The following is a 15,190-nucleotide window of genomic DNA, read 5'->3' on the forward strand; positions in this document are numbered from 1 at the left end:
CAAATTATTATATTATTCTGTGATAGAGGTTATAACAAGAAAGCCTGTATTCTTGTTGAGTGTTAGGACCTAATATTTATCTTACAATAGCTAGACAGTAGACTAGCACCATCTGCCACAAATTCAGAACTGAAGATTACTGATATTTTCTTTATTAAAATATGGATTTAAACAAGAAAAATTTCTATGCAATAATTTCTCTGTAAAAATTCAGTTTCTGTTCTGTCAAATTGGATTATCAAGGGGCACCTTCAAGCTGATGGTACAGTAACAAACTGGTATCTTTAATACATGGGTGTAGATAAAAAGATAATTGGTCAGATATTATTTTAAAAATATTTCATTGTTCATTCATGTTTGCCCCACTGGAGATATTCTGAAGACATTTAGGTTTAAGCATTAGGTTTAATGCTTTAATGCTCTTAGATTTTAAGATCTAAATAATTCTGGAAAGACAGGTATGTTATGCTGCAGTGGGAGTCCTGACTGGCAGTTCTAGGTGATCAGTCTGAAGGTTTTTCAGGTGCCCATGGACGGTGCTGACAGAGCTGCCATCTCCCTATTTACTGACATGAAGTCCCCTTTTTGTCCTTCATGTCAGTTCTATCTGCAGACAGGGTTCAACAAAAAGTAATTACAGGCTCTTCAGCACTTGCTTTCATTGTGAGGAGCTGAATGATACCTGAGGCTACACCTGCTTGTCAGCAGGAGAAGCGACTGTCAGGAGTTTGAGCTTCTCCTCACTTTCTGCTCAGCACTGCTGCACCCAGGCAGGATCGGCTGCTGCCTCACATCTTGCTTCTCTGCAGGATTGCAGCTCTAAGAAAGCACCTATATATTTTGTTACAGGCTGTGGGACGTCTCTTTGGAGCACCAGCGGTATGTTAAGAACTGAGCTATACTGACACTCTGTGGAGACAGTGGGGAAAGCTAATTGAAATCATCTGGAATGAGGAATGGTTACTGTAGCCGTGGTTACAGTAAAAACTCAGTGACTATGTTAAATGTTAATTCCAGTAGAAAATTAAAACCTCAAAATCTATAAACCAGTAATCAATGCATTACAGAAAGAAAAAGGAAAAAAAAAGGAAAATAGTTATTTACCATGCAAAAGATTGTCTTGACATTTCTGGCATCTCTCGTGGAACTGTGGGCATCCAGAGGAGTTCTCCCGGAGCTCCCTGCACTGAAGTCTCTGGCGCCCTGACACAATTTTTGAAAACATGCCACTTCTTTCAGGATCTAGAATGAAGTCATGGTATTTTTAGACTGCTGTTAAACTTTGAGTCTTTATAAGTATGCATTCATTACCGAGCCCGAGTGCTAGAATATAATTTCTTGTCCTTAATCCAAAGTATTTTGCATAAATCCCCTTCCTTACCCCTCCACTTCCCCTCCACCCCAAAAAAGTAAAAGGAATAAATTATTAAAAAGTAGAAGTCAAGAGAAGATTCAAATTATATTTTCTTTCAAGGAATTCATACTGTAGTATATTCCTTTATAAAGACTTAGGAGTGTATTCCCCAGACATAACCAAACAATTGCTAATATTATTACACATTATTTCTACAACATGTGAGTTCTGGTAAGATCTTTTTGACCCTTAGAAGTCAAGATGTTTCATAATCATATACAGTTATATGAGAACATAGTACCAAAGTTTATTTCTGAAGTAACATGGCTTATGATATAGAGAAAAATTTAAAAACACTGTTCAAGAGTCACTGAACTTTGTATTTCCTGATGATCATGTAATGTTTATGTCACCTGCCACTCCGAGTTATGGCATGTGCTCACTGTGATTTCCCTGTAGACAAGGACCAGCAAGTATTTGTCCTGTTTGCAATAGTCAAATATGAGGCTTATTTGTATTCTAAAAGTCAGCCATGATCCTTTTCCTTCACTGAGTGTCATCACCAATGGTATGCCCAGAATTTTCTGGTCACTGGAAAACCTGATGACTGGTCTTTGATTAGCTGGTATTTGATTGTCAGATTACATTGCTGCTGTAGCCTGGAACAGGACTTGCAGCTGTCAAACTGAACTTAGCATCATTTGGCAAGGGCAGGGATATGCCTTGACATCTCACAGAATTACCCTAATTTTTTAGAATTGGTGACCATGTCAATAAGACATGATACAAATCATATCCTGACAAATGCAGAGAATAAATCTGCCAGTCAGCCTTATGAAAACCTGCATCCACCCTGAATTAAGTGCTCCTGAGGAGCTGATGCAAATGCTTTGAGAATTGCCATGAAAATCAGGCTGCGTAGTACCCCTAAGTCCCCTGCAACATTTCTCTGAGATTTCTAGGTGGCTTCTATTTGTTCATTTAACTGATAGCTATCCTTGACCCATAACCTCCAGAGCTTCCTTACGTATTTCACACTCATACTGGAAACTGAGTAGTTCGCTGTAGTTTAGCCATCCCAAGGGGATTGATGTCATTGACAGTGCAGTCAATTTTCATCTTCTAACACTTGCCTTTGGTTTGTTCTGGCACATCTCTTCTGTAATCTCGGTATTCATCAAACACATCGGTGATCACCTCGCTGACACCTTTGAATACCGTCCTGCTGAAATAAAAAACTATCTGTAAGAAGCCAGGCATGCCCCAGCCTCTCTGGGAGCCTTCAATTCTGGTGGTGACCTCAGGTAAAGCTGGCATACTGGGGGACTCACTCATCTCCAGATCAGACATGAAATAAGTCTGAAAAGACTGGTCAAATTCTTTTTGCATGTGCTTGAAAAAAATGAAACTTCTGTCAAATATTGAGCCCACATCCAATAGTAACTGGCTAAATAAATCTTCCATCTTTACTAGCTGGGTATCCTCTTTCTCAGGCTTTTCATTAGACTGGATGTCTCTTCCTTGCTCCTCATGAAACGTAAATATGAGTGGAGGTATTTTCCTCAAAAAATCTTCAACCTGTGTATAAGAAGGAGACAGATCAGGAGAGACAATTATCAGTGTCTTATCTCTCTGGTAAGTGTCTCTAATTTTTCTCTTTCAAATACTCAAAGAAACAATGCCCTCTTAATAACTGCCAACACAGCATATTCTCTGAAATAATTTAAGACACTTGACCCCAAAGAGGAGAAGTGCATTCAATCTAAATCATTAGTTCCAAATCAGATCTGGAGTAAAAAATTTGCTTTAATCTGTGGGGGCTCAAAGTTATTGTCAGCATTTGAGTTTCTTCCAACAGACAGCTTGGACTTTATGTTGTAAAGATTGAGATGCATTTCTGTCTGCTTACATGCAGTGTAGCGAGCAGAAGGTGATTGCTCTCACCTTGATTTGTAAAAAGCCTGTCCTCTCTCACCATTGGTCAAATCCTCATGTCCTTGTGTGAATGGAAACCAGCAAAATCAGTAAAGCAGTGGCTCTGAGTCCATGGCTTTACCATGTGAGAGGCCAAGTGTCAATTCTGCTGTCACAGAGTTCCAGTTCCTGGGTCTCAGCCACTGGTTCCCTGCTCCCCACTCTTAAGGCGTTACTTTGGTCTGAGCCAATGGAGTGGCTTTTTGAGCCACACTCCATGGCATTAGAAAATGGGCAAGGGTTAAGAAGCACCTTGCTAAAACACACATATAGAGATATAGATAGATATCTATAGACAGATATACATATAGATAAAGACAGTTAAATATATTAATTAAAAAAACAAACAAAAAACAAATCATCAGCTTGATCTGACCACTAGCGCAGCTTAGAGGGTAGGTGAAGTGTGAAACAGCACTGCAGGAACAGCCTAAGCAAGTGTTGCTCCTGCTGTCTCTGTGTCCTCAGCTACCGTTATCATATTTTCTTTTCTCTCCCTGTTTTTGTTTGTTTGTTTGTTTGTTTTTTAGTAACTTTGGTCATAACACAGCTCTTACTTTGAATGCTTCAAGTAAACCAAGTGACTGATGGGGGATGTTACCAAGAGGGTCAAAGACAGGGACAATGCAGTGTATAACTTTTACTGCAGTAATTGCAGCATCTACAGACTCTTGAAAACCCAAAATATTTATATGGGCTACCTATGAGTGATACCCAACAAGCTAAAAGTATAACAAATAGTTTTAAATTTAATCTAAAAGTATAACAAATAGTTTTAAATTTAATATCTCCCACATTTTAACCTGAATTATTTTAAGAATATGCACAAATATTAAACACCTGTGCTCTAAACCCTGCCTGAAACACCACATTTAATGTTTAAGTTATTGTATTTTTCAGTACATGGGAGGGGTGAAAGCTAGAGAATCTGGCCAACATTTTAGTAGCAGCAAGTACAGTTTTGCTTCAGAAGTATGTTGCGCTTAAAGCGTATGCTCAAATAAAAAATGTGATTACAATTCTTAAATTTTGTAGCAATTATGGGCCAGATAGGAAACCATATTTTCATTCTAGTAGAATTAGGGGAACCTCCTTTGCTGACAGATTCCTTTATTATAAGAAGTTAAGCATTTTAAAGTTTTGTTTGTTACTTAAAGGGTTTATTAAAGATAAATATAGGAAAGAATGGTGTAATAATTAGGTGAATTTTCCCCCATGTAATTTTGGTAACTACATCTACACTTTTAACTTTGCTGATTTTCAGACAGACCATAAAGAATCTATGTGATATTTTTCAGAAACAGTTATCGAGCATCTTAGTGCAAATCCCACTGTGAGAGGAAACATGTTATATCTGGAATGAGTCTGTTTGAGTTAGGGGAGTCATCAGTTTCCATGGAATCTTGCCAGGGTGCAACTGAACTCATTTTGGCTCAGCATTCCATGACCATAATCACATGTAATCTCTACCATATAACTTCATATTTCCAGACTCTCCAAATGAAATTAATTTTAGTAAGCTGATATAACTGGCAGACCTAGGTACTGAGGAAATAAGATGTGCTGTCTCTTTGGGTGAACTCAAGAGTATTCTCCAGATGCAAAGTTTCCTCCTACCTTTCTCTTAAAGGTTGACACACCATGTTTGCAAGTTGTGTAGTATCTCATGCAGGTACTTTCTAAACAAGATTCACATTCATCCCATAGATTTTTCAAGGATACTTGACATTGTCTTTCCTCTTCTTCCAGTCTTGCCTTTACTTCATCCATAAGTCGCAAGGCTTGCTAAGTGAGGAAAAAGTTTCAGCTGAGGGCAATTTTCAGATCAACATTCTAAGTACTTACCCCGGTGTTCATCACTCATTTTGGCTATTTATGGCTCCTTTTTTTGCTAATCCCTAACCACTAGGCTAGGTTGCCTTCTCAGCTGCAGTCACATATGGAGGGAACTGAAAATTGAAAACCTTTTCTTTATAGGATTTTTCTGCTGTTGGTCTCTCAGGGGACATGGCCTAGAGAAACAAATGGATCTCTACAGTCTACCAGGATTTTTGATGTTAAGAAAAAAACTCACACACCATTCTGTGTAAAAATTCAGCCTCCCCCATGGTCATGTGTTCAACTCGTGTTATTTTTGCTCTATATCATCTGAACAGTACTCATCTGTCCCACAAATAGTCCTTCTCTGTTGCCTTTCTCTACCTTTAAGGGATTGATATTTCATGAGGGTAGGTCCTTGCCATAAAGTCTGTCTAATGCAGAAATATATAAAAGTGTAGCATCTCTGCTGTTTGTGAGTGTACTAATCAAAAGGGGAATTTTTCCTGCTCTTGTGGAAGTGTGAGGCACTCCTTCCATACTGAGGGGCAACAAGGTGCATTTCACAATGCTGCTTCTACTTGCTTCATCAGTTAGGGCACAAAACTGAGCAGATAAGAAGCAGCATTTTTGGAATAGACTTGACAATGGAAAGAGAAAATTTCTTCCTATTAGAAATTAATAAAGTGGATTACACATCATTATTTTCTCTCTCCAGTTGCAACATATTGCAATAGTTTTTGTTTCCAAACAATGTTCCAAGTTATCTCTAAGTATAACAGAAACCTTTCAATTGATGGGCTTATTCCTTTTTGTCAGCATTCCAACAGGGAAGAGACTCACATAAAAGAAAACTTCTGTCAAAATGTGCTTGATGGAGAAAATAACTGCAGTTTTCGTAATCTATGTTCAGTTATTTTCTGATCTTTCTAATACATTTATTCAGTGTTTTATGAACTCTCACTGTGGATGTGAGTCCTGTGTAAATGAAATCATCCAGTAAGATCTAACAAGAGTGTTGACTGTGGGAGTGCACTGGTGTTCCTTAAGATGTTAGAAAGCTATCAGGTACTTTTTTAGTTTAAACTAACTACCAGATGTTGGGCCAGGAGAGAATTTTCCTTCAACTTTATTGAAACAAAGTTAGGATATTTGTGTTTTTTTAAATATAGAGTAAACCTCTGTTTCTTCAGATCATCTGAACACATGGCTCTGAACCTAGGCATTGCACTAAGATAATAGAAATTTCCCTGATTCACTGTACTTTCTTTAGAGCACATTATCATTTGTGCTTTGATGTTCTCCTGCAGGTCTGAAGTTTGCAAAGCAAGCTGGAGAACATCTTGTGGCCCCAGGAGTACAGAGGCATGGAGGGCAGAGCTGCTGGACCTTCTGCACAGAACACTGTTCTACAGAGGCCTGCAGTTGCCTTGGTGTGAATTCAGTGAAGCAGGGGTTTTTAGAAACAAGCAGTAGGTGCAATTTTCCTCTGCTAGTGAAACAAAGGGCCAGAAGCAGATTTTGCCTCAGTCCTGTGACTGCATGAAAAGATGTACACTGCTTGTGTTGTACATACAGTTTGGTTTATGTTCTTCCCAGAATAAGCATAAAACCCCCACAGATGCATTTGTGTTACCTGTTTTTCTTCACTGCTCTTCTTCAAGGTTTTCATCAGATCTATGTGCTTATCTTCGTTTCTTTCCATCATAATTTTCATCTGCTTAATACCAATCAAAGCTTTCTTTACCTCTTCATCTACATACTTCTCTCCGACTTCAGATAATTCTAAAAAAAGACAAATTATACAGTGATTTAATCAGATTTTAACACTATTGCAAATTGTCATGCACTGATGATGGAGAATGAAATAGCTCTGTGTTTGCCTACAGTGGCAGAGCCAAATCTGAGATAGCGAATGCTGAATGACACTGAGCCAAGACAATTTCCATCAGAGAAGAATCTGGACCAGAGCTTTTGCAAGGATCAGCTGTATGTAGCTCAAAAGATACATTCAACTGTCCCACTGCTGAATACTGAATCCCAGAACAACTGAGGCTGGTACCTTTGGAGATCAGTGAGTCTGCCCCCTCCACTCAAAGCATGGTCAACTACATCAGGCTGCACAGGACATCATCACTCTGGGTTTTGAATATCTCCAGGGATCACTCATCCATCAGTTTTCTAATGACATAACCTTTATATTTATCTTTGATCTGGTAGAAGCCTGTGACAGCTTCCCTCTACATTTTGAAAATGTAGATTACAAGTGCCTTCAACCTGTTTTCATAAAAATACAACTTGTAGGCTTACTGTGAAGTAATGACCACAGAGTTTTGGTGAAAACCTGGGCTGGCCCATGCATTGCACCTTGAAGCTCTGCATGATTGCCTGTCCTTTATCTGTATTTGTTTTTTTTGTGGAAATACCCTGACTACCACTGTAATTATACAAAACGAGTAAAACCATCTCACCTTGAGACTGCCAAAAACACATCAATCACTTCTTCCTTTATATCTTCCTCATCCCTAGCTTTTTGTTTGTTTGTTTATTGCAGAAATCTTGTCAACATAGACTGAAGCACAGGATTGTTTAATGGCTGATCCTTTTTCTCTCCACAAAACAAAGCCATGCTTAGAAGTGTGTGTGTGTGTATGCGCGCGCGCGCGTGTGTGTGTGTGTATGCAGAAGTTGCGCTATTTTCTAAATTAAGTAATTTTTTTTCACTTGTTTGTAAAGGCCACCTTTTTCAGTGAAGTATGTAAGTGTAGAGGAAATATTTTCAAAGATTATATGAACGAACAAAGTAGTTCAAAATCTGTTGAACTGAATTTTGGGTTTGGTTTCTATTCTGACAATCTACAAGGAACCAAATAACCTATAAAAATCCTGTAAGTACTTTTTTCTTTTGGCAGGTGATGTTTATCTGTTAATCCCTTTACTTACTCATCCTGCTTGTTCTTCCTATTGAGTGCATGTAGGCATGCAATCGACTTTATTCTGGTTTCTAAGCTCCACACATGCAAGTGGAACTTGTTGATGGCAGTGATTGTGGAAGGCAAGATACCCTACCCAGCTGGAGACCTGGGCCCGCGGGCTTCCAGCCCACCCTGGCAGGAGAAGCTTACGTACGCTTGAGGTTGTCCCGGAGATTCATCTCCTCCTGCTTCGTTGGTGCGCACTGGTGGCCACTCAGACACAGCACATGGATCAGAAATATCCAGGAGGACCTCATGTTCTTTCTGTTCGAGGAAAAGTTCGGTGCAGTTACATCAAAAACATTGTCAGGAAGCTCAGATATCTAGGTATACTAAGTAAATATAAATTCTAACTATAATACTACGTATCTTACAAGATCCCATTAATTTTGTCTCTAACAATGGTTTCTGATATGTATAGCATGCACCTAGGTGCTACTCTTGGTGAAAATACACGAGTAAGAAGCTTGACCTCCTTTGTAATTATCTATTTAGATTAATTAGATGAGTTCCACTGAGTTTGCACAGTGGTTAACAGAATCAGGACATGTATATATAAAATCAAAAGCTTATGCTGTTCAGTCTGTCCCTTTTCTGCTTTGTGAAACACACCAATTGCTGATCTCATATCGTGTTCTTAGTTCATATTATAAATATATCCGTGCTAAACACTATTGCCAGTTTTAAAGAGGGAAGTTTCTGGAATGTTGTTCCCTTTCTTGTAAACATGCAATTTACTTCAGTGTCCTTCAGAATAAGACTTAATATAAGGGACTCAACAATAGGTGTGCCAAAAAATCAGCAATTAGATCAATTTTGTAAACAAACAGATCAGCAAATTAAAGAAGGGAAAGAAATGCCATTTGCTTTATTTCTCCCCTAAGAGCAGAGCCAAAAGGTTTATTTTTCAGAAACTATGCAACTGCACTTTATGATTCTCATCTGATTAAATTAACACAGTATTCAGATACCTTGTAGTTAGCCAATATAGCCTTCTTGGAGATGCAATTATCAGCCACAAGAGCATATGTAACTTAAAATCCTGGATTTGTTTATAGCCCAGATTTACTTCTACAGTTACTTGCATATTGTACCTTCACGTTTACAGCAAAAGACCAATTAACTGCAAAGGAATACAAACACACAACCAAAGAAAAGTAAAAAAACCCAAGTATATTTACCATTAATATTTTGCACCTCTTCTGCAAAATTGCTCCCTGTGTCAGGAAGGGGCTGGGCTGTGTTCTGGACTTATTTCTGGGAGTGTCAGGGATTTTGCCATGTTCTACTTATCTGATGAGAAGGTACTTAATCCTATTAACGGGATGTTTAGTCACTAGGCTGGAGGATTTTGCATGTGTGCGACTTCATGCTCATCTCTGTGGGCAAAACCACCAGGGGGAGCGTTGGGCAGAATTGCCTGGTTTAATGTAATTTGTAACTGCTCCTTTTCTGTAGTCAGTAGCCTTTTGTCGTGTTAGGTCTTCCATCGTCTTACTTCTTACTTTAGGAGACACCTGCAGCTTATGTTATTAGTGAAATTGATACCATTAGTTTGGCTAAAAATAGCTTTCAACATTTAATCTTCTCAGCATGGTTTTAGCTTGCTATAAAAACCACTTCATTATGTAAAGGCCTTCTTTGTACACCTTCTGAAGGTATGGGAGTTGAAAAAAATGTCAGGAACCCAGATGGAGGCTAGCATATGAGCAGATTCTGGAACGAGATAAGCAATTTTTTTGGCATTTTGTACGTCATTGTACTTGCCAATGTTGGGGGGGGGTTGCCCACTTAATGCTATTTCCTTCAGTTTCTCCATGTCTGTGAAATATGTCTGAGATCTGACTTGTACAAAGTTTTGGGTACTTTGAAATGAGATATTTAAATACTAACAGGTGCTTAATATAAAATATGGACAGGTACTGTTAGCAAATCATATCCCACCTTGTGATATTCAGCAATATTACTCCCTTGTAGCCAAAGAGGAGATGTGGAGAGTGGGTGTTTTTAGCCCACAGTCTGTAACAGCAACTTTAAGACATTCTGTTCTATTTTGTTTACCTAATATTCATAAAAGCCAATTGATGATTGATGGCTAAGATCTAGCATGATTAATGCTGCTTAGGCAAGAGATTTCAGGGATTTAAACACATTATCAGAAAGAGTGGAGAATCTACTGGCCTAATGGGAACTGCAAGTCCCCAGTTTGCATTAAAAATCAGGGTAACTCCACTTTTTTTTCTGAAAATTATGGATGGAATGGAATTTTGGTGTATTTTGGTGTAATCTATATGAATTGCTATCGCATTGAGTTTCTGTTTATTCCTTGACCAAGACTCATCACTGCCCAAAACATTTCAAGTTCTCTTCTGTGGAAAAACCAAGCAGGCACCATTGCAGAACTTGCAATGCCCTGGCAATTGTTTGTTAAGGATCCCTGGGTCTTGGGCTGAAGCAGAAGGGGCTCTCCCTCTCTCTCTCTCCCCCTCTGAACCTCACACTCAGTTCAGGAGAGAATGAAACTGTATTTCATGTATAATAAATCCTAACAAAGACTTTAATCTTTCACTGCAAGGGTTTGTCCAGTCATTTTTGACATTATTCTTTGCTAATATTCATTTACCAGCAGCATTCATTTTCTGGTCTTTCTGAATCTGACTCTGTATAGAGAAAGCTTCACTCGACCTAGATTAAAAAGGATGGTTTCAACACATCACTCATAGTTCACAGGAGTTTTTGAGAAAGCAGGCGGCCCCAGCCCTGTGGGCAGGGAGAGCTGCACTCCTGCCCCAGAGCAAGAGGCTGGAGAATGCCTCTGGCACAGATCCCACTACTTACTCCCAGAACTGTCTGCTTTCTGAAGGTCTCCTGGGGACTCTCTGGTCAAGCACACACTTGCGCCTTGCAAAGCCAGTCCTGAAGCTGATACTGAGACAGAGAGTCCTGGTGTATGTTGAGCTCCTGTTCCCAATTCAGTTGATTTTGAACATTGCAAAGTGTCTTGCATCATCTTAGGGGCTCCTCCTCATACTTTGTTGTAACTATTATGTAACCACATGGAAATAGGCACTACTGTATCTATGTATTTCTTTTTACAAAAACACAAAATCCGAGTTCTTTGCTCTCATGTTATTTCATATATATCTAATGGCTGAAAGAGGAGGTGTAAGGAACCCAAGGACAAAATTGATAGAGCTAGTATGTCTGTTAAATTTAATGTTGGGTTTAAACTTAACCTTAGGAGTGCACTTAAGAAACCAGCACCCTGTTCCTGAAAGGCAGCTCTTAATCGTGATTACTTTGAAAAGTTTTTCTTCTCTCATTTCTGTTTTGAATTTAATTAAACAAAAATCTCATCAATAATACCTTCAGGTTTCATGTGAAATATCTACTCTCTTTTCTTTTAACATTCCAAATCTGATGATTTGCAGTGACCTATTATGGAGATCTCCATTTTTCATCTCAGCTGCCATGTCCAACAGTTTCCTCTAAATATTTTATTTTCCTCTGAATTTGAGTGCTTTGATCAGCTACAGTATAGTGTGTCGTGTCATGACATTGTGATGACATTTTCAATTTTTCCCACTCTTATACAAGCAGATGATTCAATGCTGCTGAAATTAATAAGGTACTCTTCTAATATTGAATCATAGTAGAGACAGTCTGAAGAAGCTGTTGGGAGCTAATTGTATCAAGTGTCTTTCCTGCCCCAACTTCTACCCCTGTTATTCCACTACTACTCTATTTTAACTGAAATAATATTTATCAATTGAGAATAAAAATTTGGAAAATAGCTTGAAAAGGAGTTTCAGTTAAAATAGATTTTTTTTGCAAGATAGTTATAAATTGAAAAGTAAATAATTGTAACAAGATATATAGACATTGAGCTTGAACCAAGCTGAACTTGAGCAATGAGTTGTAGCTGCTTTGTGGATTTTTCTTAGGTCCTGTTGGATGACCTCCACAAATCTGTAACATTTTTTTCACCATGTACTATGACTTCTCCCTTTTTGTTGATCCATTCCACCTGGCAGGATTAAGCATCCAGAAATATGCTGAAATGGAATTTCCTGTGTTGTACATCAGCTATAGGATTTTGTTCCAGTTAGATATTTACACAATTATTTTCTGTTTGTAAGAGTTGTTTCCTACTATGCTACACATTTCCTAAGCATTTCCTTCTGAGCTAGGCCAGGCATATAATGATCAGACTGAAAATACCTGTACATATTTATAGACTCTGTGAGTCATGGAAAGGGATATATACTGACATTAAATTTCTTGGTATTTGCATGAAATAGTCCCTAGTTCTACGAAATCTTAATTAGCTTTATTTGTAAGCACACTATTAGTTCTACTGCTTTCAATTGAAATTAAATCCTTGTGGGGGTTTGTGGTGTAATTACATGGCTAATCTAATGCATGCACAAAGCTTTGCTAAAAGTTGGTACCAGTTTTAAGGGTATAGAATTGAACTTTTGTGCTGTAAAAGTTTGTTTTGTTTTGTTTTGTTTTGATTGTTCACAGTGCTTCATGAGCCCCTGAGTGGCTTCTGCTTTCTCCTGTATTTCAAAGGCTCTCAAAGGCCTCCTGAAGTTCTGTATTCAGTCTTTGAGCTCTACCTTGTTACCTGAAGTTAGGAACCAAGGCTTCTTCTTTAGCCAGAGGCATGCTCCTGAGATGCTCTCAGTCATGCTGGAAGGCCTCAGACAGAGGAGCTGAGGCTGCATTAAGCTGAATAGCTACAGTCAATCTAAGCTACACATCCTGCAAAAATACCAGCTCAGGCCCCCAGTGTAGCACAGCTGTGGCAGGATCCCAAAGTTCACAAGCCCTGAAGCTCAGAATCAGGCTGACACAATTACCCTGTCTGGAGGAGGGTCAGGCAATGCCAGGTCAGGACGCTGCGCTGTGCTCAGCACAAACATGAAACCAGCAAAAGGCAGAAATCAGCCTGTGAAACTTAGAGCATCACGCTGAGAGTTAATGTGGCTTTAGCTGGAATTATTAAGCTACAGCTTTTGGGGTCAGCAAGACCAACTTCACAAGGCTTTAAAATGCCCTTTCTGATTTCCTTTTGCTCGTCTATCCATGGATGATAAGGATGATAATTCGGTGTGGAAAAAAAAATCTTCCACTTCACTGCTGAAATTTTTTGTTTTCCAAGCCTTTCAGGGCTTTGACACAAAGTTCTGAATACCAATCCCAGCAGTAACATGACAACTGTTGTTTCACAGGGCCATGCAAAGTTTTTTCCCGCTATATCCAGAGGCATTGCAGAAGGGACTTCTGGTGATACCAGAGACTATGTGTGGGAAGACAAAACTGTAACAGAAATTTAACTCACTTTACGAAGCAAAAAGTTAAAACCTTAGGGTTGAATGAAAGACAATATGAAGCTGAAAGCTAAAAACTTTGCAGTTGTCTTCAGAATCTGTGCTGAGGATATCAGCTAACTATTAAACTTGGAGAAGCACTATTACTGACGTTATATTATCAGCAGGAGATATCAAAGTCAGTGCAAGGATAACAAAATGAGCTAGAAACAATTTATTAGAAAGCTATGAAGCAAACCTGCACAGCACCATTACACAAACAGATTTCAGGAAGCATTTAATATTAAAATTCTGAAGTTTTGAACCAGATGTTTTGTGAGGGTTTAGTTTCAAGCTTCCCTAGGAACATTAAAACAAAAACTTTTTATTGCATGCAGACATGTAATATATCAGCTTTCAGCCTGCAACTGAAAGGAACAGGGTTCCTTCTGTATATTCATCTGGTTTGCTTAAGCCTATTTTTGTCATTCAGCTTGTATCACCTAGTTAACTGATTATTGAAAACAACTCCAGAATTTATTGAAATTGGGAGGACTGAGTTACCAGTTTGTGAGGTGCAGAACAGCTCCTGAAGATGGTTAGCTGCCTTAACTTCCTGGAAAGGGGTTGGAGGCACTCTGGACAGGGCCTTGGTAATATTCAATGAAGAAACTGGAAATTGCTTTGTTGGGGAATAACCCTCTGCCTGGTAGCTTGGCCTCTTTTTTCCGCTTCATTTAAAGTGGACCATGCTCTAGTGCCTATGGGACAGCAAGCCCAAAGAAGGATGTCTGAATATAAAGCTTCCTCATGTAGCTGATAATCAGACACACACAGTCCCCTTGCTTGCAGTAGCACAGAAGTGGATTCCAGCAAAGCTGGAACGCTGCCTGAAGCTGACATTTTGTCCATTTCAAATATTAAGGACAATTTCTAAGAAGACCCTTATTGCAATTACGATTAATGACCTCATGCTTCTAAGAGTTCTTGCTTAATTGCTGTTGCACATGTTTTTACAGCTGTTCTTTTATATAACTGGTACCCTGCCCTGTGCATCTGCCTCAATACTCAAACCTTTTTAAAGCACTGTGAAAAAAAACCCAGTAGTTACAGAGACCTGACAAATGGGAGGAGAATTAAAAAAAAAAAAAAGAAAAAAAGAAAAATTGAGTTCAGAGCAAATGAGAATTATGAATGAATTAAAAAGGCAGAAAGGAAAAGGAAGGTGAAATAGGAAAGACCACGAAGTACAAAATGTCAGGGGAGACACAGACAAGAATAATGTTTCCAATTGGAAGTATATTAATTCATATCCATGTCTTCTAGCAACAGCCAAATCATTATTGCATGCAAAAATAATGTAGGAATCCCATGAAGACATGCATGTGGCAGAACAGGGTAACTCTTGAAATATTTTATTGCTCCTCATATTTCCTTTGGCTCTGGTATGAAGCCATTCTGGCAAAGATGGGGGGACTTGCCCACACTTCAGACATTTTGAGGTATGGTGAAATGCTAAACACCAAGAAAAGAATTGTGGAATTCACCAGTCCAGATTTGTGTGTGCACAGTGAGTGTGTGCACCTCAGCTAGCAGGAAGCAACCTGATCTATAGGAAGATATCCCCTACCTGTGATAGGGAGGTTCAATTAGATGATTTTTTAGGGTCCCTTCCAACCCAAACCATTCTGTGATTCTATGATTCTGTGACATGTATGATACAGGCCAAAATGGGAGACTTGGATATCCTGCTG

The 15,190-nt window shown here is 38.8% G+C and overlaps 1 protein-coding gene across 1 annotated transcript in view; it reads right to left on the reverse strand.

Moving 5' to 3' along the window:
• The window catches only part of CLUL1 (clusterin like 1), a 15,995-nt gene extending 6,627 nt beyond the window's left edge, over positions 1–9,368 (reverse strand). The window contains exons 1-6 of the mRNA XM_005418281.2: positions 9,303–9,368; positions 8,276–8,385; positions 6,783–6,931; positions 4,946–5,113; positions 2,488–2,932; positions 1,105–1,242 (exon numbers count right to left, since the gene is read on the reverse strand). Coding sequence (XP_005418338.1) covers positions 1,105–1,242; positions 2,488–2,932; positions 4,946–5,113; positions 6,783–6,931; positions 8,276–8,378 — 1,003 coding nt within the window. The 5' untranslated portion in view covers positions 8,379–8,385; positions 9,303–9,368. The remainder of the gene's footprint in view (positions 1–1,104; positions 1,243–2,487; positions 2,933–4,945; positions 5,114–6,782; positions 6,932–8,275; positions 8,386–9,302) is intronic.
• Positions 9,369–15,190: the final 5,822 nt, after the last annotated feature.

This window comes from Geospiza fortis, unplaced genomic scaffold (assembly GCF_000277835.1).
Source record: "Geospiza fortis unplaced genomic scaffold, GeoFor_1.0 scaffold53, whole genome shotgun sequence".
In the NCBI taxonomy this organism is placed as follows: Eukaryota; Metazoa; Chordata; class Aves; order Passeriformes; family Thraupidae; genus Geospiza; species Geospiza fortis.